The 24,484-nt window shown below is 46.0% G+C and overlaps 1 protein-coding gene across 2 annotated transcripts in view; it reads left to right on the forward strand.

Moving 5' to 3' along the window:
* Positions 1–24,484, forward strand: part of PLCB3 (phospholipase C beta 3) — a 72,996-nt gene that overhangs the window by 5,439 nt on the left and 43,073 nt on the right. For both annotated transcript variants that reach the window (XM_035097796.3, XM_035097797.3), the window contains exons 2-6: positions 8,073–8,150; positions 14,934–15,002; positions 18,262–18,405; positions 22,220–22,299; positions 23,356–23,409. In XM_035097796.3, the coding sequence (XP_034953687.2) occupies positions 8,073–8,150; positions 14,934–15,002; positions 18,262–18,405; positions 22,220–22,299; positions 23,356–23,409 (425 nt within the window). The remainder of the gene's footprint in view (positions 1–8,072; positions 8,151–14,933; positions 15,003–18,261; positions 18,406–22,219; positions 22,300–23,355; positions 23,410–24,484) is intronic.

Raw genomic sequence — 24,484 nt, forward strand, 5'->3', positions numbered from 1 at the left:
TTCCCCGTTCAATGTTCCCACGGCGATAACAGTCCATAGGGCAGCTGATGAGGGAAGGGCTCTCTCTGTGTGGGTGGGTGATGTAAGATTTTCGGGGTGGGGGCATGCTGTTACAGAGCTGCTTGGAAATTGCACCCCCGCTCTGGAGATTTTGCAGTGTCCGGAACCAGCTCCCACCCCCATTTCCTTTTCATCTCCAGACAGATTTTCAGGGTCTCTGGCTATTTAGTGTGTTGACCAATGGGAGTGCATATGGTCTCTATTAAAATTCCTGTCTTGTGAGCTCCCCCCCACCCCACTAATACAGGGCCTAAGGGGGATTCCCACAGCCCTGTGATGCCATGGATGGGAGGGGGGCGTTGAGTTTGAGATGGTGCGCTGAGAACAGCCAAATCCTTTCAGATGACAAAGGCAAAGTGTGGGGTGGTGGATAGGAACTTCATATAGTAGTTCCTTCTGTGTAGTGTGGAGCACAATGCAGTGAAATATAATCTTTGACGGGGAAAATAGGATTTTGTGTGCATTTCTATTTCAATCAAATTGAAACAAGCTGGCACAGCAAAATGCAGGTTACCCTGTTTGCATTTATACAGTTGGGTCGCATTCTTATTGTACATTTAACACACATTTTTGGCCTGCAGAATTATTGGGAACTGTAATTGGCTAAGGGTACTTAGAACCATAGCTCTGCGAGAGGTGAAATACAGTTCCCAGGATTATTGGGGGTGGGAGGGCTTTAAATGTATTGTGTGTAAGAAGTCTTTAAAAAATGGAGGAGGCTTGGTGGTGTGTGTGTAACCTTGATTCAATATGTTTTTATTAGATTATCATTCCTCCCTGCAAAGAGCATATAAGGGTTGAGGTTTTTCTCCCTTTACCACTTTATTATTGCAAGAACCCTGTAAGGTAGTTTTAAGTCAAATGAGTGGTAACCAGGATCTACCACTGAACTGCATGGCTGAGTAGCGGGATTTGAATCCAGGGCTCGAGGTTTATGAGTCGGTGCGTCTGCCCAAGACTTGTTTAAAAACTCAAATGTGAAATTGCTGGTCTAACAAAAATAATTTTATTTACTGGATGGTTAGGACATAGCTGAGCACCACACTATTTTTTTGAAAAGGGATACAGAAATGATGCCTCTGAGCTTAATGTCTGTCCCATGAGAATTGGTAGAAAGCTAGAATGATAATGAATGTCGAACGATAAGCCTTGCTGAGGAAGAATCAGCACGGCTTTTGCAAAGAGAAAGCCATTCTCGGCCACCTTGTGCTAACTTCCCTAGACTTCCAAAAACCTTTTGAGGGAATCTCTGGCCAAATGATTCTTGAGTAAACTTTTGTGCATTGCCTTAATGGATTGTTACTTGCTTAAAGAATAAATGGTAGGGATAAGCATAGTACATTTCTCACGGTCGTGGGGAGGGAGCTGGATCTGTATTGTTTGGGTCTGGTGCTGTTTAACATTCATAAGTGATCTTGACTCAGGGGTGAGCAGTGAGCTAGCCAAGTTTGTGCGTGACAGCAAACTATTCAGGATGGCGACAATCCGAGCAGACTGCAAATATCTCCACTGGACGAACAGCCAACAAAAACGGCAATTGGGGTTTAGTGTAAGTAAGCGTAAAGGGTTTCATATATAAACATGTAAACTGGTTTGTTCCGAACTGGTAGAGGCTAACTTGAAAAGGGAGATCCTGGGGTTGTGCTGGATAACTCTGTGAAAACATCAACCTGCTTTGTGTATCAGCACCAACAAGGAAAGATTCCTTGCTGGGGATTCTTAGGCAAGCTATCTGAAAGCAGACCTGCCAGTTTCGTAAAGCTTCCAAATAAATATATGGCGCAAGACTGTTTGAATACTATGTATGGTTCTGACTATCCAGTCTCAAAAAAGGATATCGCAGAGCTGCAGAAAGTAGCAGAGAGTGCAGTTGAAATGATCAGGGGGGGGGGGGGCTGAAGCAACTCCTTTATATTAGGAAAGTTCGAGAGACGTTTGAGCTTTTTAGCTTAGAACTTCAGCTGTAAGCTTCCAGATGGGATCCCAACTCCCGTCAGCCCCAGTCAGCGTAGCTAATGCCCAGGGATGATAAGACGGGTCTTATCAACACCTGGAAGGCTACAGGTTTCCTAATCTAGTCTAGGGAGACATAATCGACGTAATTAAGACTTCTAACGTTATACATGGTGTGAAGAAAGTGAGTGAGTGAGAGAGAGAGGTCCCTCCACTTTCCCTCACAACCGTGGGTTGTGTAAGGAAGCTGAATGAGCAAAGACGAAAGGAAGTGTTTCTTCACATAGGTCACATTCGCACCATACATGTAAAGCACGTGGCTTCCCCCAAAGCATCCTGGGAACTGTCATTTGTTAAGGGGTGGGAGGGAACTGTAGCTCTCTGAGGGGCAACCTACAGTTCCCAGGGTTTTCTGGGGGAAGACATGACTGCTTAAGAGTGGTATAACTGGGCTTTCAATGTTATGGTGGTGTGGATACAGGAGTTGTGCATCGTTGACCTATGGAATTAGCTGCTGCAGGATACTGTGATGGCCAGTAGCTAAGGTGGATTTATTTATTTGCTGTTTGTTTATAGAATTCATACCCCCCCCCCCAGGCACTTAAATAAATTGCTGTTGGAGGAAAAGCCTGATGGCAAGGTACGTACCTGCTACTTTAGGTTTCCTACGGTGCCGTGCTACGCATTTAAAATGGCAGCTGCCTGCCTCACATTGGATCAGGGGAAGTCAACACAATGCTCTCCTAGAGGTTGTTGGACTCAAACTCCCATCAGCCCCACTCAGTTTAGCCTACAATGAAGGGATAATGGGAGTTGTAGTTCAACAACTAAATTGGAGGGCACTAGATTGGCTACCCCTGTGGTTCGTGATATCCAACTAAGTCCTACTCGGAGAAGACCAGTTGGAATGGATGGACTTGAGCTTAGTCATGGCCATTGATTTCAGTGGCTCTACTCTGAGGAGGGCTAACATGGATATAGCCCAAGGCATATTGTAAACTAGAGGAGGAGGGCGGCAGAGGGGGTCCAGCTGGCGCCAGGGGGCTCTTGTCAGCGGCCAGAAAATGTGTGGTGCTGATGCCAAGCCCGATTCTCTCCACTTTTCCCAGGCCACTTACTTTCCTGTGCAAGACTTAGGGGGGTCTCCTTTGGAGCGTTCCTGCTTTGAAAGCCATCGGATCTGGGCGTGGGCTCTTTCCTGCTGTTTGGCTGAGCTTATTTTGCAGATCCTAATGAACCCTATTAAGCGTTTTTTGCAGATGAGTGGTAGGCTCTTTCTCCTCCATTTCCTAAGCTGTCCCTTACACACCTCTGCTTCCGTGGCTAATTTCAGGTATTGAGTGGTGATGTGAGCTGTGTGTAGATAAAAGGTATTAAAAGGACTGAGGGCAAGTGGGGGTGAGGATGGAGTCCCCAAAGAGTGGATGATGGTAGTGAGAGAACCTTTCCCTCCAAGCTGGGTGGGTCTAAGTTACAGGCAGAAAGATTTATAGTCACAAGTGGGGCCTACGATAACATGTCACAGTAAAATGTTTGGGAAGGGTCATAGCTCAGTGGTAGAGCACTTTCCTTGCATGCCAATGGTCTTGGGTTCAATCCCTAGCATCTTCAGGTAGGGCTGGGAGATTCCCCTGTCTGAAACCTTGGAGAGCTGTTTCCAGTCTGTGCTAGACAGACCCAGTGGCCTGACTCTGCACGAGGCAGCGTTCCTATGTTCCTATTTAAAACAGTCCTTCATTGAGAACCATGAGGACTAGAATCTCTGTTTTTAGGGGAGCAACCATAGTTTGGCCGTTGAGCACCTGCATTCCATGCACAAGGCCCCAGGTTCACTCCTGGGTACGGCTGGCAAAGACCCCTTGCCTGAAAAACCTTCTCCCACCCCCTGAAGTCAGTCGCTATTCTGTGGCCACTGAACATGGTCAGTCATCACTAAGATGTTTGGGGGCTTTCCATCTCTAAGTTTGTTTGTTTTTCTGTAAAGGTTTTTTTATATATACTTTAGCACACTACAGGGTTTCCTCAAGCCTGTTGGTGACCTCTGTCTTTTTTAAAAAACACACACACACATTTTATTGTTTTTTCAGATAAAAACAGAATTAACGAATTAACATCGACAAATGAAACTCCCTCCCAGCCGCACCCCACAAAAACCCCGTAGTGGGAAGCCTGTAAGCAAGGCCTGGGTTCAACAGCACTTTCCCCACGTGGGATTTCCAGAAGTCTACACTCTTTCTCTACACTGTGCATTACTGTATACACCTTGATCATGTCCCCTTGCCTTTTTTTCCTAAACTGAAAAGCCCCCAATATTGCAACCTTTCCTTCACAGGGGAGTAGCCACACACACCCTGATCATTTTCTTATTTCCCAGGATTCTCTGGGAGGGACAACCAAAGAAATAAAGTTGTATAAAGACCAGTTTCAGTTTAGGTTGCCCTTTCCTGAACCTGCAATATCCTTTTTCAGGTGAGATGACTAGAGTGGAACCCCCAAAGGCGGTCGTGCCATAGATTTGTATGATGGCATTATGAAATTGGCAATTTCTATTTTCAGCTCCTTTACTAATGACTCCTAGCAGGGAATTTGCCTTTTTCACAGCTGCTGAACACTAGGCACTACCTTGAGAGGCCTCCAACTCCTAGGGACCGAGCCCTTTTGGGGACCCCAATATTTTGGGCGAGAAGGCTGTACCCCCCCCCATGTTCAAAGGAGGCAGAGGAGGCCAAGAGTGGAGCCGAGCATGGCCCAGATTCTTGACTCTGCCACTGGCTCCTCCCAACATCTCGACGTCATGTGCGTGATGTTGGCGCCCCCTTTTCCCTTGGAAGTTGGTGTCTCAGGTGCGAGTGCTTGGGCCTCTCTTACAAAAACCGCTAAAGCCTCAACAGTTCCCAAGATTCATTGGGGCATGAAATCTTACGCTTGTATAAAACTGCTCTACAGGTAGATACTTCATGATTCCAACTCAAATTGTTTTGGAATGGAGCTACCCATGGCAGGGAGAGTCGGTGGGGTCGTATTGGTAGGGTTTGCGCTCCCCCTGACACAGATCCTGTGCCTTTAACAGCTGCCAGGAAAAGCTACACATGCTGAATTTCTGCCTCTTTCTGACAGTAACTGCCATTTGACAGTGGAAGGGACTCTCTTGGAAAGTGGTGGACCTTCCTTCATTGGAGGTTTCCGAACAGAGCTTGGATGGCCATCAGTCTGGGATTCTTCATCTGTGATTCCTGTATTGCCGGGGGGTTGGACTAGATGACCCTTCCAGCTCTTTAATTATATGACTCTGTATAAGGCTTTCATTGGGACTACCTCTGCTCTGTGGAGTAGCATTCGTCTTGAGGCACTTTCTGCACTTTCCGGAAACAATTGAAGTCAATTTTTTGTTGCGGCTGGCTTTCCCAGCTGAATAAATGGATCTTAGACACGGCAATTTTATATGGTTTTAGTTTAGTTTTTAGTTTTTAAAAAACCCCACATCTGCTGTTTGCATGCTTTTTTTTATTGTACAGTACGTCGCTTTGCAATGATTGTTTAGAAGGCAATTAATGAATCAATGATAATTAAAAACGACTAAATTGAGAAAGCTGGAGAGACAAGTTTTCAACCAACATTGAAAACTGTACTACAATGTTGTGGCTTGCCTGACTTCTAAGGGAAGAGAATTCCAGAGAACTGGGAGTGCAAGGCAAAAAGCACATGCTCGAGTCGCAACATGCTTTATTGCAGGGCTGTGTGGCGCCATCAGAAGATCTTAAGAACATAAGGAACTGCCCCTGAAGACGGTTCAGAAACCAGCTGGTGCAGAATTCAACGGCCACGTTGCTCACCGGACAGTTTGAGCATATTACACCGATCCTGGTCCGACTGCACTGGATACCAATTAGTTTCCGGGGCCAATTCAAAGTGCTCATTTGGACCTATAAAGCCTTAAACGGCTCAGGACTGCAATACCTCAAGGACCACCTCTTTCCATATGAACCTACCCAGACCCTGAGATCATCTTCGGAGGCCCTTCTTCATGTTCCGCCTCCTCGAGAGGTGGCAACACAAGAACGCACCTTCTCTGCAGTGGCCCCCCATCTGTGGAATGCTCTCCCCAGGGAAGTTCGCCTGGTGCCTTCATTATATACCCTTAGGCGCCAGGCAAAAAAACATTCCTTTTTAACCAGGCCTTTGGTTGATCTGATTTACATCCTATGCCCTTTTAAAATGTGTTTGGTTTTTTTTTGGGAGGGTGGGGGGGCTATTGGGTTGTTTTTATTTTTCCCCTCGTGGTTCTCAGCAGCTGGTATTCAGGGGCCTAGTGCTTCCGACAATGAACATCTTTACCTGAAGGTCTAAGTGACTGGGGTGGGGTGTAGTGGATGAGGCAGTTTGGTTCAGATCCATATCGGGACCAGTAGACAAACTCGGAATCCAGCTCAGAAGCAAACTGGCAGCCAATGCAGAGGCATTATCTGTGGGTTGCCCCCAAAAGCAACTGCCCTCGCTGTACAGGCAACTCTCAGTTTATGTGGCGGTTACGTTCCAAGGCATTGCACGTTTACGTGAAATCGCCTGTATTTGAAACCCCGTTGGAAAAGCCTGCAGACACTTTCTAAACCTCGGGAAACTGTTGGAAACGCCCTTTAAAAAACAGCAGCACTCCCTCCAAACCTACTTGCTCAAACTCCCAACTCTCCACAGGCCTCAGCGGTCAGTGCAAAAGCTTGTGGGATAGCTAAGTGCTGGTTTTGTGCCTTTTTCATCCTTTCTGGGCGCTTTTAGGGCCATTTTTGTTGCTTTAAAAGTCACTTCTGTGTTCAGCGCATTGTGTGTGTGCACAGTCACCTGTCCATTGGACGCAGGTAAATTGGTCATTGCCTGTACAATTTTTTGGCACCTGCTAAAAACCTTTTTTGTTCAAGAAAGCCTCCCCAGACATGTAGACATCTGTTTTACTACATCATCATAATTATTTAATAATACGTATTTTTGAACCATCTGATCTACGTTTTTCAAAAAGTGGTTTAAGGCGAGCTGGTTTTTAATACTTGGTTTTTATCAGTGATTTTCATGGTATATTCATATTTCGGTGATTAAGCAATATATAAAGGTAAAGGTAAAGGAACCTCTGACCATTAGGTCCAGTCACGAACGACTCTGGGGTTGCGGCGCTCATCTCGCTTTACTGGCCGAGGAAGCTGGCATACAGCTTCCGGGTCATGTGGCCAGCATGACTAAGCCGCTTCTGGCGAACCAGAGTAGCACACAGAAACACCGTTTACCTTCCCGCCGGAATGGTACCTATTTATCTACTTGCACTTTGACGTGCTTTCGAACTGCTAGGTTGGCAGGAGCAGGGATTTTGTTAAATAAAATTAAATAAACTGTACGTTGGCCCTTTGACACCAGCTGTGGCTTCCAGACCGAATTCAAGGGCAGCCCCAGGTAAAGCACATTACAGCAATCAGGCCTGAAGGTTATCAGTGTGTGGACCACTGTTGCCTAGCTTCCATCCCTTATAAACCTAGTTGATCATTATGCCTTGCAAATGCCATCTCATCAGGAGGCCCATTCCACAGAATGTAGGGATTGGGCCTTTAGGGTTTTGGCACCTACCCTTTGGAATTCCCTCCTGCTAAATATTAGGCATGTGGTTTTGCTGGTGCCTCCTGAAGACCTTCCTTATCCAACAAGCCTGTTATGTAAAGATCTTTCCCTGTTTGCGTCTGTTTCTGAATTGTTTTAAATACGATTTTCAAGATGTTAAAGTTGGAGGATTTAAAAAAAATGTCTGCCATCCTGGGACCAGGTGGATTATATAAATTTCACAAGTAATAGGTTGTTGTTGTTTAAAAGTACTGCCTGGTGGCTCCTGTCACACAACTGGCAAATCTCTGAAGCTGGCAGTTGTGTACTGGATCTGTCCCTTGAGTGGGAGACTCCTGTGAGTTGCACAGAACAGAGGAGATCAACATATAATAAACATTTTTGGGAAAGTTGTCATCTATGGCTTGGTGGAAGAGTATTGACTGTTCTCTTTCCTCCCCCCCCCTTTCCTCTATTCCTAGGAACCAACAAACCGGACTCTGGTGACCTTACGGGTTGACCCTAAAGGATTTTTCCTCTACTGGACTGGCCCAAATATGGTAGATATATGCACTCTGCTTTTAGAAGTCTTTCTGTTTCTCCCTCCCTCCCTCCCTCCCTCCCTCCCTCCCTCCCTCCCTCCCTCCCTCCCTCCCTCCCCTCCCAGCCTCTTCAAACTGCATTTTTATTTATATGCATTTCATTTTTTAAAAAGTTAAGCTTCTTATCACTTGTGACGGATGACCAAGCCCGGAAACTCTTGGGCGCTTACGAGCATGTCCTTTATCTTTTGAGGTTGGCGACATTGCGAGGGTGTGTGCATGTCTGTGTCGATCCGTCTGCACTCTGTACCTCAGAAGCACATCCCTGCCCCCAAATCTTGAGAACTGTAGTCTATCACTTGCAGCAGCAGCAGCAGCAGCAGCAGTATTCCCAGCACACGCAACAAAATACAGTTCCCAGGATTCCTTGGGGGAAGCCAAGTGCTTTAAATGGGCTTGCATGTGGTCACTTGCCTGTGACTTGGGGATACCGGTGGGTGGCTGGAGAGGGGAGTTCTCCAAGCGCCCCTTGCTGGAAGGTGTTGAAAGTAGAGGGCCCCCGGCTTGTCCAGGGCCCTGCCTTTGGGGTTGCGTGCAGTTCACTGGCCCCAGGGGAAGGAGTGATATGTGCAGAGGCCCGGGCTGTTCATTCCACTCTCTTGTCAATGCCTTTTGAGTCATTAAGCTGGTTTGGCAAGAATTCTGGGGTGGGAGCCAAAGAGAGGGAGAGAGGCGGAAAGGGAGGGAGCGGGTTTTTAAAAAAACCCTGATTGAAACAGCGGCTGCTGCTCTCCTTCCTGTCCCAATTGCTTCCTTTGCTTTGCCGGCTTCATAATGAATCCTCTGGAGGCCTGCACCCCAAAACTTGGCCGTTGTACCTCAATACTTGTAACAGACAGCAATGGCCCAAAGTTCATTGTGCATTGACACCAGTAGGGCATGTTGCAACTTGAGTGTGGCCTTTTCCGAAGTGGCCCTAACATTTTTCTCAAAAAGGCTCCCAAACCTTCCCAGCAGTTTAATGGAGGAGTACACAATCGCCTCCCCTGTAGTCAGTGTTCGAAACTCCCATTGTTCTAGGCATATTTTGCGACAGGGAATTTCATCAGCACAAGCAGTTTCTGAGCTCTGGGGGCGCAGTACTGTACTTACTGCGTCTAAGATTTCCGACCAAAACTGCAGAGTGGAAGGAAAAGAGGACCTTTTTCTGCCTCCCCACTTCAAGCTACTCTCTGAAGACTGGAGAAGAGACCCTCTTAAGGAGGGCAGGCAGGGGAAGGACTAAACCATGTGAAAAATGAACATAACATTTTAGCAGCAGGTCATTCATTTTCAGCTTTGTGTTTTTGTTATATAAAAAAAGCGCGCCTAGACATTCCGTTGTTGCACCCATAACCTAGATTTAAGGTGCCATTTAGCTCTTAGCTTTCATATCTCAAATTTTAACGCTGCCTGTAATCCTCCTAACATCTCTGCTGGGTAGGTTAGACTGAAAGAGAGGAAATGGCTGAGCTGTGCTGTATCCAGTGAGCTTGGTGGCCAGATGTGAACCTGCATCTCTAAGCTCTCAAGGTTCCGTACATGCCATACATTTCAAGCAATGATTCTCGAACTTAAAAATGGAAAGCGTAATGCTGGTGGTCAGCAAAAGAGGTTTAAAGACTGTCTCAAGGCAAATCTTTAAAAATGTAGTATAAACACTGACAACTGGGAAACACTGGCCTGAGAGCGCTCCAGTTGGAGAACAGCCTTTACCAAAGGTGTCATGGGCTTTGAAGAAACTCAATCTCAGGACGCAAGGGAGAAACGTGCTAAGAGGAAAGCACGTTTGGCAAATCCACACCGTGATCAACTCCCGCCCGGAAACCCACTGTGGAAGGACGTGCGGATCCAGAATTGGCCTCCACAGTCACTTACGGACCCATTGTTAAAACCGTGTTTATAGAAGACAATCTTACTCGGCTATGAGTGATCGCCAAAGAAGAATATTTCAAGCACATTTAAAGGGCTGGGTGTCCGTCACAGAAACAGCCTACAGAGTTATATTTCCCAGAGTGGGGAATTATATCAACCCTTCTTTCCTTGAACTCTGCAAATTGTAGTGCTGTGAGGGGAGTTAGAGAGTTTCCTAAGAACTCTCGGCACCCATAACAAATTCCCCAGAATTCTTTTTTGGGGGGAGCCATGGCTATCAAAGAGGTAAACAGTGGTACCTCAACTTACGAACAACTCGACAACCGAATATTTCAACTTATGGATGGGGATAATGGCTGCGCGCTTACGAATGTCTCGACATCCAGAAAAAACCCATTTTAGTTAGGGATTTTTCGACTTACGAATTTTTAGATAGGGTTGCTTCAACTTGCGAATTTTTCCATTTTCAATGCATTCCTATGGGAAATCGCGTTTCCAATGGCGTTTTTCGACTTACGAATTTTTCGACTTACGAAGGTGCCTTCGGAACGGATTAAATTCGTAAGTTGAGGCACCACTGTAATAGTGGGGAAGTGGCTGGTGGCTCTGGGAAGCCCACAAGCAGGACAATCCCAGCACTTGTGATTGCCAGCAACTGGCTTCCCAAGGCCTGCTATCTGCCTCCCACACTGGAAGCAGTGTTTATAGCTACAGTGGTACCTTGAGTTACAGGCGGTTCAGGTTACAAACTCCGTTAACCCAGAAATAGTACCTCAGGCTAAGAACTTTGCTTCAGGATGAGAACAGAAATCGCACGGCGGCAGCAGGAGGCCCCATTAGCTAAAGTGGAACCTCAGGTTAAGAACAGTTTCAGGTTAAGAATGGACCTCCAGAATGAATTAAGTTCGTAACCAGAGGTACCACTGTATAGCCGTCTCCGTGAATTTGTCTAGTGCTGTTTTGAAACCATCTAAGTTGGTAGCCATTGAGTTCTTGATTTAAAAGATAGGCCCCTCTATGGCTGCATTTCCCTCTCTGCCGTGCTACGTGAGAAGCAATGGCAATGTCTTTCAAGAGTTTATGGCTCACATGGGATGCCTGAGCCCCAGGAGAAATTATCTCTCCCCCCCACCCACCTCCTGCACCCCCAAGTCCTTCCTCCTTGGGTGAGCTCTCTTGATCCCGTCTTCCTACCCACTCCAACGCCTAACAGTAATTTCCTTTTGGTTGGAGGGAAGCCCTGTTTCCTGCCCCCCCATCCTCTTACTGCTACCACACAATTTCCCTGTGGTTAAAGCTCTTTTGCATCTGGCAGCCGCCCAGGACAAAACAGTTAGCTTAAGTAGCTATATATACAGCCTGAGCTGCTTGAAAGGCAAAAAGGGGGGAGAAAAAGAGAGAGGCCGTGCCTAGCAGAATGTCTTGGAGACGGGCGAGGAAGGGAAATCAAAGCACTCTGTTGTCTGTTGGGGGTGTGCAGAAATGCCAGCTCGTCTGACCCCAGTGTTAGGATTGCAGTATATGCTGTAGAATCTGCTTTGCATGCAGAAGGTTCCAGGTTCATTCCCCTGCATCTCCAAGCGGGGCTGGGAGAGCGTCATAGAATGGCAGAATCACAGAACTGTAGAGTTGGAAGGGACCTCAAGGGTCATCTAGTCCAACCCCCCTACAATGCAGGGATCACAGATAATGAATCCCTGGCAGATGCCCACCCACCTCTGTTTAAAAACCTCCAATGAAGGAGAGTCTACCTGTTCCCTGCCTGAAATCCTGGGGAGTGTCTACAAAGTCAGTGTAGTTTTATTTTATTTTATTTTACTTTACTTTATTTTTATATTTTAATATAATATTTTATATTAGGGGACACGGGTGGTGCTGTGGTCTAAACCACTGAGCCTAGGGCTTGCCAATCAGAAGGTCGGCAGTCTGAATCCCTGTGACAGGGTGAGCTCCCCTTGCTCGGTCCCAGCTCCTGCCAACCTAGCACGTCAAAGTGCAAGTAGATAAATAGGTACCGCTACTGCGGGAAGGTAAACGGCATTTCCGTGCGCTGCTCTGGTTTGCCAGAAGCGGTTTTGTCATGCTGGTCACATGACCTGGAAGCTGTACGCCGGCTCCCTCGGCCAATAGAGTGAGATGAGCGCCGCAACCCCGGCTTCGGTCACGACTGGACCTAATGGTCAAGGGTCCCTTTAACTTTACCTTATTTTTCACAACATTTATACCACTTGATTGTAATAATGCCTCTGAGTTATGACTTAAAATTAAAGACAATAAAACAAAATAGTGAAAAGATAGTATATATAATACTATCCTCTATATATATTGTTTAATCAAGAGAGTTCAAATTGCATTTCAGTATCCTATATGTTTGAATAGACTTGCTTAAACAAAAACGTTTTGAGCAAGTGTTGAAAAGACAAGAGTGAAAACACCTGCCTGCCTGGTGTCAATAGACAGGGAGTTCCAAAGTGTAGGTGCTGCTGCCACACACACGAGATTGATTTCTTACAACTGCAGAATGAGTATTATGTGGCACCTGTAGCAGTGCCAGTTTCACAGAAGGAAGCAGTCAAATGGGTATAATACGTGGAGTAAGACTATCCTGCAAGTAAATTGGTTGCAAGCTGTTAAGGACTTTGTGCTAACAGGAACACCTTGAACTTGGCCCGGTAGTAAACGGGCAACCCGTGCAGATCTCTGAGCGGAGGTGTCATATGATGACAAAGTCTCACTCTTGCCAGCAACCTTGCTGCAGCCTTCTTTACTTAGCTGCAGCTTCCAGATCCAGCACGAGCAACGTCCCACACCGAGTGCATTGCAGCAATCCAGCCATGAAGTCACAACACGAATGAGGCTGACTTCACCCTAGGCTCCTGCAATACTCTCTTCTCCTCCCCTCCAACGCAGCTTCCATTTTTGGTTAATCGTGGTTTGTCAGTTCACCCAAACCAACAAACTGTGGTTAGCGTCACCTAGGATTAGGTACAAATCACGCTGACTTCAATACCATGAAGTGCTTTGGTTAATACTCATAGGTAATGTTAACCACAATTTCTAGTTTAGGCAACACAGCAAGCTATGCTTAACTAAAAGCCAAAGTTTCCATGCTCTTTTTTGGCTATGGAAGATCTTGGATAGGGGAAGCCATGTGAGTTCAGGAGGAGGCGGGGCTCCTTTGGAGACAATACTGTATGTCTCTAAATGCCCGTGACATGAGCAAGCCAGCAATAAATCACACCGTATACATTCGAGTTAACTCTTTAGTAGCAAGAACAGGACTTGCACAGGCTTTAAAAGAGTTTAGGGATTTACCAGGAATGTTAGCAACATGGTTACAATATCATCATTTGAATGAAATATTTAAAAAGGCTTTGGGGAACAACTATCACAATTAGAGAGAGACCTGTTAAATGGTAATGTTAAAGTGTTGTCTAAAATGTACAAGTTGTTGTTGGAATGGGAGACAAAAGATGAACAAGTGAAATCGTCAGTTATACACTGGGCAATAAATGTTGGTCATAACATAGAAATAGAAGCATGGGAATGGTTATGGAATACGGATATAAAATGTACAGCATGTTCTGGTTTAAGAGAAAATCATATGAAAATGCTATATAGATGGTACCTATCACCTAGTAGATTGGCAAAAATGTATAAATCAAAGTCGAATCAGCGTTGGAAATGTAAAGTGAAAGAATGCAGCTTTTTTCATATGTGGTGGTCTTGTAATAAGGTTAAAGCTTAATGGGAAATGATATATAATGAATTGAAAAATATGTTTAAGATAACATTCGTAAGAAAACCCCAGAAGCTTTTCTCTTGGGAATTATGGGATTAGAACTACCCAAATAGTATAGGAATTTATTTATGTATGCGACTACAGCTGCAAGAATGTTATTTGCCCAAAAAGAATGTTATTTGCCCTGTTGCCTGAAGGATGAAGAGGTCCCAACGAAAGAATAATGGATACAGAAACTAATGGAATATGCAGAAATGGCAAAACGTACCGGAAGAATAAGAAATCAGGACAACAAACTTTTTAGAAAGGAATGGAAATGGTTTATTGAGTATTAAGCTAAGAAATTGGGTTGAATAACTTGTGTGGATCTTCTCTCTTACATCTACAAGTCAAAAGGCTAGCGACTTTTTAAAATAAAAATAAAAAAGAGAGCTCATAATTAAGGAAAGGTACCCATGATGGCTGTGTTCTCTGTCCACTGTCAGAGGAAATATGCCTCTGGGTATCAGTTGCTGGGAATCCCAAGTTGGGGAGAGAGCTGTTTCACTCAGGTCTTGCTTGTGTGCTTCCTGTGAGCATCTTGACGGCCCCTGTGAGAGCAGGGTGCTGGACTGGATTGGGCTTCGGCTCGATCCAGCCAGACTCTTCTTATGTTCTTAAAGTTTTAAGGACTTCACAAAAAAAGCCACAAACTAGCAGTGGTAATTACTAATGGAAATCTAGTACAATAAAATTAAAATTTGTTTCCTTCTGGTTCCATTACAGAGAGACTCCAGAACACAAAGTGGCAAATTGTTCTAATGGGTAGCTGCAAGCAAAATATAATGGATACAAATGTGTGTTGTTGTTGTTGTTGTTTTGCCGTCTTGTCCCCCCCCCCCCCGGCCACACTCTCCTTAAACTAATTATGCAAAAGTAAGCGTCTGTTGTATGAAATATGGCAACTGGCAAAAAAAGAGCTAAAATTAATACATTACTTGCCGCGGAGGGAAGAGACCTCGTTATCTAACCTAATTAACACGTTTCGCAGTTCTCGTTAGCGGAGAAGGCTGTTGGAAATATGTAGTCTCTGCTAATAAAGAGCACTAAGTGACAAGTACTCTCTCTGTCTTTGTCTCTCTTTCTCTGTCTCTTTCCCCTCTCAGGAAGTTGACGTTTTGGACATCAGCTGTATCCGTGACACTCGGACCGGGCGCTATGCCAAGCTACCAAAGGTAACGGTGATTCCCTTCTACTAGGGACGGGGAAGCCTGTGGCCCTGCAGAGGTAGTTGGACTCCAAATCCCATCAGCCCTAGCCAGCATGGTCAGTGGTGAAGGATGATGGGACCTGCAGTTCAAGCAACGTTGAAGAGCTGCAGGTTTCTGCCATATACAGAGCTGTCTTGAACCAAGCCAGTTGGTCGGTCTACCTAGGCCACATTCCCACCATATGCTTAAAGCAGTGTTATGCCACTTTAAACAGCCATGGCTTCTTCCAAAAAAATCTGGGAGCTGTAGTTGCTGGCTGATCCCTTTTCGACTCCCAGTACTTATAATTACCAGAGTTCTTTAACAATCAAAATGTCTTCACAGGGAGTTGTAGCTCTGTGAAGGGAACTGGGGTTCTCCTCACAACTCTCAGCACCCTTAACAAACGGCAGCTCCCAGAATTCTTGGGGGGGAAGCTGTGACAATCTAAAGTAGTATGATACTGATTTAAATGTGTGGTGTGAATGTGGCCCTGGGCCACTGTGTTGCCTGTTTTCCAGCCAGTGATTCTCTGCAGTGACTCTCTTTGCAGATGACACCAAATTGGGAGGGGTGGCTAATACCCCAGAGGACAGGATCACACTTCAAAATGACCTTAACAGATTAGACAACTGGGCCAAAGCAAACAAGATGAATTTTAACAAGGAGAAATGTAAAGTACTACACTTGGGGGGGGGGATGAAAGGCACAAATACAGGACGGGTGACACCTGGCTTGAGAGCAGTACATGTGAAAAGGATCTAGGAGTCTTGGTAGACCACAAACTTGACATGAGTCAGCAGTGTGATGCAGCAGCTAAAAAAGCCACTGCAATTCTGGGCTGCATCAATAGGAGTATAGCATCTAGATCAAGGGAAGTAATAGTACCACTGTATTCTGCTCTGGTCAGACCTCACCTGGAGTACTGTGTCCAGTTCTGGGCACCACAGTTCAAGAAGGATACTGACAAGCTGGAACGTGTCCAGAGGAGGGCAACCAAAATGGTCAAAGGCCTGGAAACGATGCCTTATGAGGAACGGCTTAGGGAGCTGGGTATGTTTAGCCTGGAGAAGAGAAGGTTAAGGGGTGATATGATAGCCATGTTCAAATATATGAAAGGATGTCATATAGAGGAGGGAGAACGGTTGTTTTCTGCTGCTCCAGAGAAGCGGACACGGAGCAATGGATTCAAACTACAAGAAAGAAGATTCCACCTAAACATTAGGAAGAACTTCCTGACAGTAAGAGCTGTTTGGCAGTGGAATTTGCTGCCAGGGAGTGTGGTGGAGTCTTCTTCTTTGGAGGTCTTTAAGCGGAGGCTTGACACCATATGTCAGGAATGCTTTGATGGTGTTTCCTGCTTGGCAGGGGGTTGGACTGGATGTCCCTTGTGATCTCTTCCAACTCTATGATTCTGGGATCTCTAATAGGTAGAATAATAAAATCATAGAGTTGTAGAGCTGGAAAGGACCCCAAGTGTCATCTACTCCTCCAACCCTCTGCAATGCAGGAATCCTGCCCACAGCCATCCCCGGGTGGGCTCGAACCACCAACCTTCTGGTTAACAGCCAGACACACACTAACCCCATTGTGCTGCAGGATACTTTCCGAGATCCTTTTTTACTGGGATCATCTAGGCACAAAGCACAGTGATCACTGTGTCCCCACTGAGTGAAACCTTAAAAACTCCTCTGTGAAACAGGGATCAAGGAGCAATTTGGTTCAGTTTCATTGAACAGCAAACTTCACCCAATTCACACTTTCTGAAGCAATGTGAAAACTGGCAACACAGCCGTCCTTTAACCTTAGCACATCTCCAGATTTTGCAGCGCCACTCTCCAGCCAAGCAGTATGTACAAAAACTTGCTTAAACTGGGGTAAATTGTGCATTGAAGTACAAATATTAGTGAAAGTAACATACAAAAATGCACAACACTAGCGGAAACTGCTTTGTAAAACAAAAAAAAAGCATATTAGGCAGGGCTGCATACAGAAATGTGTCTTAATAGGACGAACATGCACTAAAATCCTGAATAACTTTCAAGAGGGCTTTTGGAAAAGTAAACGATGTGCAGAACTGCATTTATGATGGGAAACATGAGAAACCAAGAGAAAGCGAAATGGAAAGATTTTCCTTGTCCCTCCTCTGAAGCTGCTATTTGCATTTCAAGGGAAGCAAAGAACAGCTCCAGAGAGGTAGTTTTTGTTGGCACCCTGGCAGAGGGAAGAGAGCGGCTAACAGATTGAGGTTGAATCCTGAAAAGACAGAAGTACTGTTTGTGGGGGACAGGAGGCGGGCAGGTGTGGAGGACTCCCTGGTCCTGAATGGGGTAACTGTGCCCCTGAAGGACCAGGTGTGCAGCCTGGACTCACAGCTGTCCATGGAGGTGCAGGTCAGTTCTGTGTGCAGGGCAGCTGTCTACCAGCTCCATCTGGTACGCAGGCTGAGACCCTACCTGCTTGCAGACTGTCTCGCCAGAGTGGTGCATGCTCTAGTTATCTCTTGCTTGGACTACTGCAATGCGCTCTACGTGGGGCTGCCTTTGAAGGTGACCCGGAAACTACAACTAATCCAGAATGCGGCAGCTAGACTGGTGACTGGGAGTGGCCACCGAGACCACATAACACCGGTCTTGAAAGATCTCCATTGGCTCCAAGTTTGTTTCCGAGCACAATTCAAAGTGTTGGTGCTGACCTTTAAAGCCCTAAATGGCCTCGGTCCAGTATACCTGAAGGAGCGTCTCCACCTCCATCGTTCTGCCCGGACACTGATGTCCAGTGCCAAGGGCCTTCTGGCGGTTCCCTCATTGCGAGAAGCCAAGTTACAGGGAATCAGGCAGAGGGCCTTCTTGGTAGTGGCACCCGCCCTGTGGAACGCCCTCCCATCTGATGTCAAATAGGAAAAAAACTACCAGACTTTTAGAAGACATCTGAAGGCAGCCCTGTTTAGGGAGGCTTTTAATGTTTAATAGATTACTGTATTTTAGTTTTCTGTTGGAAGCCGCCCAGAGTGGCTGGGTAAACCCAGCCAGATGGGCGGGGTATAAATAATAATAATAATAATAATAATATATTATTATTATTATTATTATTATTATTATTATTATTAACTTCCCAGGTCCCAGGCTGCTATTTGCATAACACATAAGTGCATGTTTAACGGCATTTGCTAGGTATCTAGGCTTGAGAATGCCATTGGTGCCACTCAGGCTAACTTCTCTCCTTTGCACTCTGACTTCTGTAGGACCCGAAGATCTGGGAGATTCTTGGCTTTGGGGGGGCAGAGCAGCGGCCCGCGGAGATGCTGGTGACGGTCGTGCATGGCCCAGACTTTGTCAATGTGAGCTTCCTCAACTTCATGGCAGTCGTTCCGGATGATACGGCCAAGGTAGGGCGGGAGTGTCACACTGAACTCTTTTTTTTTGAGAAAGCAACAGTTCTTCAATACAAGGATGAACCTATGGCCCTGTCAGATGATAACGGGACTTCAGGGCCCATCAGTCTCAGCTAGCGTGGTTGGTGGTTAGGGTAGCTGGGAGGTGGAATCCCAACAATGGCCCCACCTGCACTATGCATAACAAACACTTTAAGCAATCATGGCTTCCCCCAAAGAATCCTGGGAGCTGTAGTTCGGAGACCTTCCCCTATTCCCCTCACAGAACTCCAGTTCCCAGGGTGGTTTAACAATCGGCCCCCCCCTTCCCAGGGAACTCTAGGAATTGTAAGGAGAATAGGAGTCTTCTAACACCTCTCAGCAATTTTAAACTACAGTTCCCAGGATTCCTTGGGGGGGGGAGCCATGATGGTTTAAAATGGCATGAGGCTGCTGTCAATGTATAATGCAAATGGAGCCAGCGTCTGAATCATAGAATCACAGAGTTGGAAGAGACCACAAGGGTCATCCAGTCCAACCCCCTGCCAAGCAGGAAACACCATCAAAGCATTCCTGATAGATGGCTGTCAAGCCTCCGCTTAAAGACCTCCAAAGTAGGAGGCTCCACCACACTCCTTGGCAGCAAGTTCCACTGCCGAACAGCTCTTACTGTCAGGAAGTTCTGAACAGCTCTTACTGTCAGGAAGTTCTTCCTAATGTTTAGGTGGAATCTTCTTTCTTGTAGTTTGAATCCATTGCTCCGTGTCCGCTTCTCTGGAGCAGCAGAGAAGGTTTCGCCGCGCAATAACCTTCCATTAAAGAATGAAGGCGTTTCTTCTGTTCATGATGGATAATTCATCTTCATATAAATGCTTTAGCATCCCAGTTCCAGCATTGCGGCTGCCTCCGTTGTTGCTTACAGCTATTTATTCAATTTATAACCTCCCCTTCCTCCCAAAGGAGCCCAGGGCAGCAAATGTATCATTAAAACAATATCATTAAAAGCAGTAAAAAATTTTTTTATCTCAGCCAATGATTTCAGGGTTGCCAGAAAATGTATCTTTTGGCCTGAGTGAACAGGAATGTCTCTAAATACCTCCCGAATGTTGATATGGAAGGAGACAGACTCTGCACACCAAGGTGGGCATTCTGCAAGCAGGGGGCCACCACCAAGAAGGCCCTTTCATAGGGGAGTGCTAACTGGGCAGCTCCCAGTTGGTGGCAGCACCACCACCAAGGCCTCAACTGCGAGTCACAGGATCTGAGATGGCTGATACTGTGTGAGGCAGTCTTCTGGGTACTTGGATCCCAAGCCATTTAGGGCTTGGCATGCTAGCACCAACAACTTGAATTGGGCCTGGACTGGCAACCAGTGCGTGGGACAAATAAGGTAAATCTATATGATAAACCCGTATGAATTAATCTGCAAATAAAGACCATGTTGTAATAAACTACGCTTATCTTCCAGGTTCCAGAAACTGCCTTGTCATTTTTTTATTTTTTATTTTGCGGGGTGCTGCAGAACAGCTGCTTGACACTTCATTTTCACACTCCTTGCAAACTGTGCACTTGGGAGTGTATGCACAGAGCAGCCCCAGGAGGAATTGGACTCCAACTCCCATCAGCCCCAGCCAGCCTGGCCAATGGTCAGGGATGATGGGAGCTGGTGTTCAGCAACATCCGGAGAGCACCAGACTTTCCACCCCAAGAGAACTAACCCAGAATCCAGTTACAGTGGTGCCTCGACTTATGGATTAAATCCGTTCCGAAGGCACCTTCGTAAGTCGAAAAATTCGTACGTCGAAAAAAGCCATTGGAAACGCGATTTCCCATAGGAATGCATTGGAAATGGAAAAATTCGTAAGTCGAAGCAACCCCATCTAAAAATTCGTAAGTCGAAAAATCCCTATCTAAAACGCCGCGGTTTCCCCCCCCCCCCCCCGGATGTTGATACATTCATAAGCACGCAGCCATTACCCCCATTCGTAAGTCGAAAAATTCGGTTGTCGAGTCATTCATAAGTCGAGGTACCACTGTATTTGAACCTGCTAGATACTTTCACAGGTCACAAATTATTGCAGGCTGGAGAGTACTAAACAACCTCCCTTCACTCATGTCTTGTAATGAATGGCCATCCCCAGTTTTGAGGCTTTGACCTTGTTCCTCTAAGGCGCTTACGGTTCCATTGCTTAATCAATCTTTGCTTATAATTGGCTTTAATTTACAGCTTTGTCACTGATGCTGTAAGGATAGGTATTCATATTCATTCTAGTTTTTGGCTGCTGTTCCTGTTCCTTTGTCAATACCTGATATTCCCCCCGCACTAACCCAGTCCTGGTTTCTAAAACCAATTTATGGAGGAGCAGGGAGAATAAAAAAATGAAATATTCAATAATAACATTAATAGCACACTTTTTTGGGGGGGGGTTATATATGGTATGTCAGTAGTAGTCACTTCCCTTAGAAATGGTTGAGGAATTTAAGTGTGTGTTTTGAAGCAAACTGACCTCGTAAACTGCTCGCAGGCTGCAGGCGTTCCTGATCTAAAACTCGCATCATCCCAGGCTATTGGCCACACTTGCTAGGACTGATGGGAATATCCATTTATTTATAAGCCTCTCTCACACATCTTTCCTTGAACCATAGCCAGCTAAATCTCACTCCGAGCAAACCTGTTGAAATTGGTGGGCCTAAACTGGGCTGTGTATACATTACTGGCTTAAAACGCAGCTAGGTTGTTTCCACCACCCTGCTCAATTTGAAGCTGTTTTTTTTTAGTGTGTGTGTGGGGAAACTCATCAAAACGTAGTACTGTGTTTCCTAAGATATGTATATATGGATTGTGGCTAACGATTTGTGTAGACTGCTTCCTAGACCGGCAGAGTCTAGGAAGTGAGGTTACAGGGAGCCAGGCAGAGGGCCTTCTCAGTGGTGGCACCCTCCTTGTGGAACGCCCTCTCGTCAGATGTCAAGGAAATAAACAACTATCTGACTTTTAGAAGACATCTGAAGGCAGCCCTGTTTAGGGAAGTTTTAATGTTTGATGTTTTATTCTGTTTTTAAAGTTCTGTTGAAACCACTGCAGTCCAGAAAAGTCCTATCTAAGGAACAATGGTTGGGATCCAGAGTACTGGAAGAGGCGGGAAGAAAGCAAATGTGTTTCTTTATAAACTTTTTTATAGAATCGTAGTTTGAAGGGACTCTGAGTATCAGTTCAGACTGCGTCCCCTCCAACAGAGGCATGGGAGACAAAAGTCAGGGTCTTTTCAAGGGTGGCTCCCTCTTTGTGGAATGCTCTCTCCAGGGAGGCACACCTGGTGCCATCACTGCCTGTTTTTAGGCACCAGGCAAAAAGCATTCTTATTTACTCAGGCTTAATGGTTTCTAATTGGCAGGATAATTATGTTCGTGACCTATCCTGTGCTCTTCTTTTAAGTGGGGCGGGTAGGACTTGTTCCTTTTAAATATATTGCTGGTTGAGTATTGTAGTTTTTGTTTATAGCTGCTTTTATCTTATTTTAATGTTGTCATTGTTTTCTTTTTATTGTGTAAGTAGCTTAGAAGCACTTGGGTGCCAAAATGCTGCTAATAAATATAAATACAACCCTTCTTCTGTAACTTCAAAAGCTCCAAATGATACAGCTTTTTTTCTTCTTTTTAACCATGCCAAACTTGGACAGCATGTGTTGTATGGCTGCCCTGCTTAATGATCCGATCTCGAGGGTATGGGCTGGAGTGTTAGGCCCGAGGGTGCCAATGGGATGGGGAAGGGCAGATGAGAGCGGCTGGCCTCACCCTGTTCTTCCTCTGCCTCTCCTCTCCTATCTAGTTGTGGACTGAGGAGCTGTTCAAACTATCCACAAACATCCTGGCTCAGAACGCCTCCCGGAACACCTTCCTGCAAAAAGCGTGAGTCGACTTTCTACCGTTTTAAACAGGGTAGAGACTCCTGGGAAAGGCCACAGCTCAGTGACAGAGTGTCTGCCTTGTGTGCAGAAGGTTGTGGGTTCAATCCCTAGTATCATCCCCTCCAGGTAGCCCTGGGAGAGACCCCTGTCTGAAACCCCAGAGAGCAGCTGCCAGGCAGTGTGGACAATACTGAGCTTAGATGGACCAGTGATTTGACTTGGTATGAGGCAGCTTCCCCTGTCCTTCTGGATTTGTGTCCTCTGGTGTGGTTGGTCTTTGTGGTTTGTTTTGCTGGCTTCTTGTTGGCTCAGGCCAAAGTATAGGATGTTCTACCTATTTTCCTGTAAGATATGTGTTGTGAACCTTCAGCCCTCCAGATAGTGCTTAACTTTTGAATTATGGTGCTGGAGGAGACTCTTGAGAGTCCCATGGACTGCAAGAAGATCAAACCTATCCATTCTGAAGGAAATCAGCCCTGAGTGCTTACTGGAAGGACAGATCCTGAAGCTGAGGCTCCAATACTTTGGCCACCTCATGAGAAGAGAAGACTCCCTGGGAAAGACCCTGATGTTGGGAAAGCTTGAGGGCACTAGGAGAAGGGGACGACAGAGGATGAGATGGTTGGGCATTGTACTTGAAGCCACTAAAATGAGTTTGACCAAGCTGCAGGAGGCAGTGGAAGACAGGAGTGCCTGGCGTGCTCTGGTCCATGGGGTCATGAAGAGTCGGACACGACTCAATGATTAAACAACAACACTATATCTCATCATCCCTGGCCGTTGACCATGCTTGCTGGGGCGGATGGGGGTTGTATTTTGATAACATCTGGAGGGCCAAATATCTTCCACGCCTGCTGTAAGGGCTGGTGGGGCTCCGTTGCTTGAAAGGGGACAGTCATAAGGAATTAAAATAACTTATCGCAGTTGTGGGAGGGACACAATTATCCTTTGCTCTCTCGACTGAGCTGGCCAGCCCTGTCCATGCTGCCTTGCATAGGTTAGTAGGAGGGAAGGCAAATTTGTGTCATACAGCTGACTCTCAGTTATAACCTCACAGGTACACTCGGCTCAAGATCCAGGTCAATCAGGATGCAAGGATCCCTGTCAAAAAGTAAGGGTACATTTTCACCCACAAAACGGCTGTGCTTGCTTTATCCCCACCTCCCTCTTCCGTCCTGAGGCCCACGTTCTGTGTGGTGCCCCTGATGAATGTTCGGCTTCCAGGGTCCGTTGCTCAGAGAAAGGTGTCACTCCATCTCTAAAGAGAGATTATTTCTATTTATAGCCCACCCTTCAACTCCAAGTGGGCATTTGCAAACAGCGATGTCAGAGAATTCCAATGGAAATGGGAGCAGAAGTTGCAGGTGTCCTCTTACGTGTCCCATGTCTGGAATGGAAATCAAATTGGCGATTATGATCCGTATTCGCCATTTCTGCTTTCAGTCTGTCAATGATACGTAATTGATTACGTTCTCGCCATCCCCGTCCCCCCGATTTGCATTTTGTTTCCTTTGTGTTGCAACGAATAAGGTGGAATACTAAAATGACAACAATAATTTAATTTATTATGTAATTACATAATCACATAATTAATAATGTAAAGTGCATAATTTTGCCATAGCTGTCAGCAAGACAAATAACGTAGCTTGTAGAGGAAGCGAACTGCAGCAGAACGGAAACGTCCAGCAAATGCAGGATGAAACTGAAAATTGTGATTTCTTACATCCCTAATTGCAAGGGCAGCTTCCCCTCCTGAAGATTTACCAGTTTGAAACAGTGCCCAGGGATGTGTGGTTGGGCAGGGTTTACTTTTGGAGACCTGCTGAGGGGTTGGCACTCCAGATGGCTCCTTGTAGCAGCTGCCTGACTCTCTAGTGGGTGCCCGCTTCCTTGTGAATAACAGCTGCTTTCGCTCTTTGCATGTGCTCATCTGCGGAATACACAGAGGGAAAGTGGAGAGTGCACACCAGGAGGCCACAACCTGATAAGGAAATTATCCACCCCACGCCCATCAGCTCCATTGAAGCTTAATTTCCTTCCCCCTGCCCTTTGGCCCCAGGTGGCCATTGACCTGTACAGTATCTGTTTGAATACCGCAGTCAGGATGCCTTTTGCCTCTCTCTCTCTCTCTCTCTCTCTCTCTCTCTCTCTCTCTCTCTTTAAAAAAAGCTTAGCTCCAGGATAGT

Source organism: Zootoca vivipara, chromosome 16 (genome assembly GCF_965207765.1).
Source record: "Zootoca vivipara chromosome 16, rZooViv2.hap1.1, whole genome shotgun sequence".
Lineage (NCBI taxonomy): Eukaryota > Metazoa > Chordata > Lepidosauria > Squamata > Lacertidae > Zootoca > Zootoca vivipara.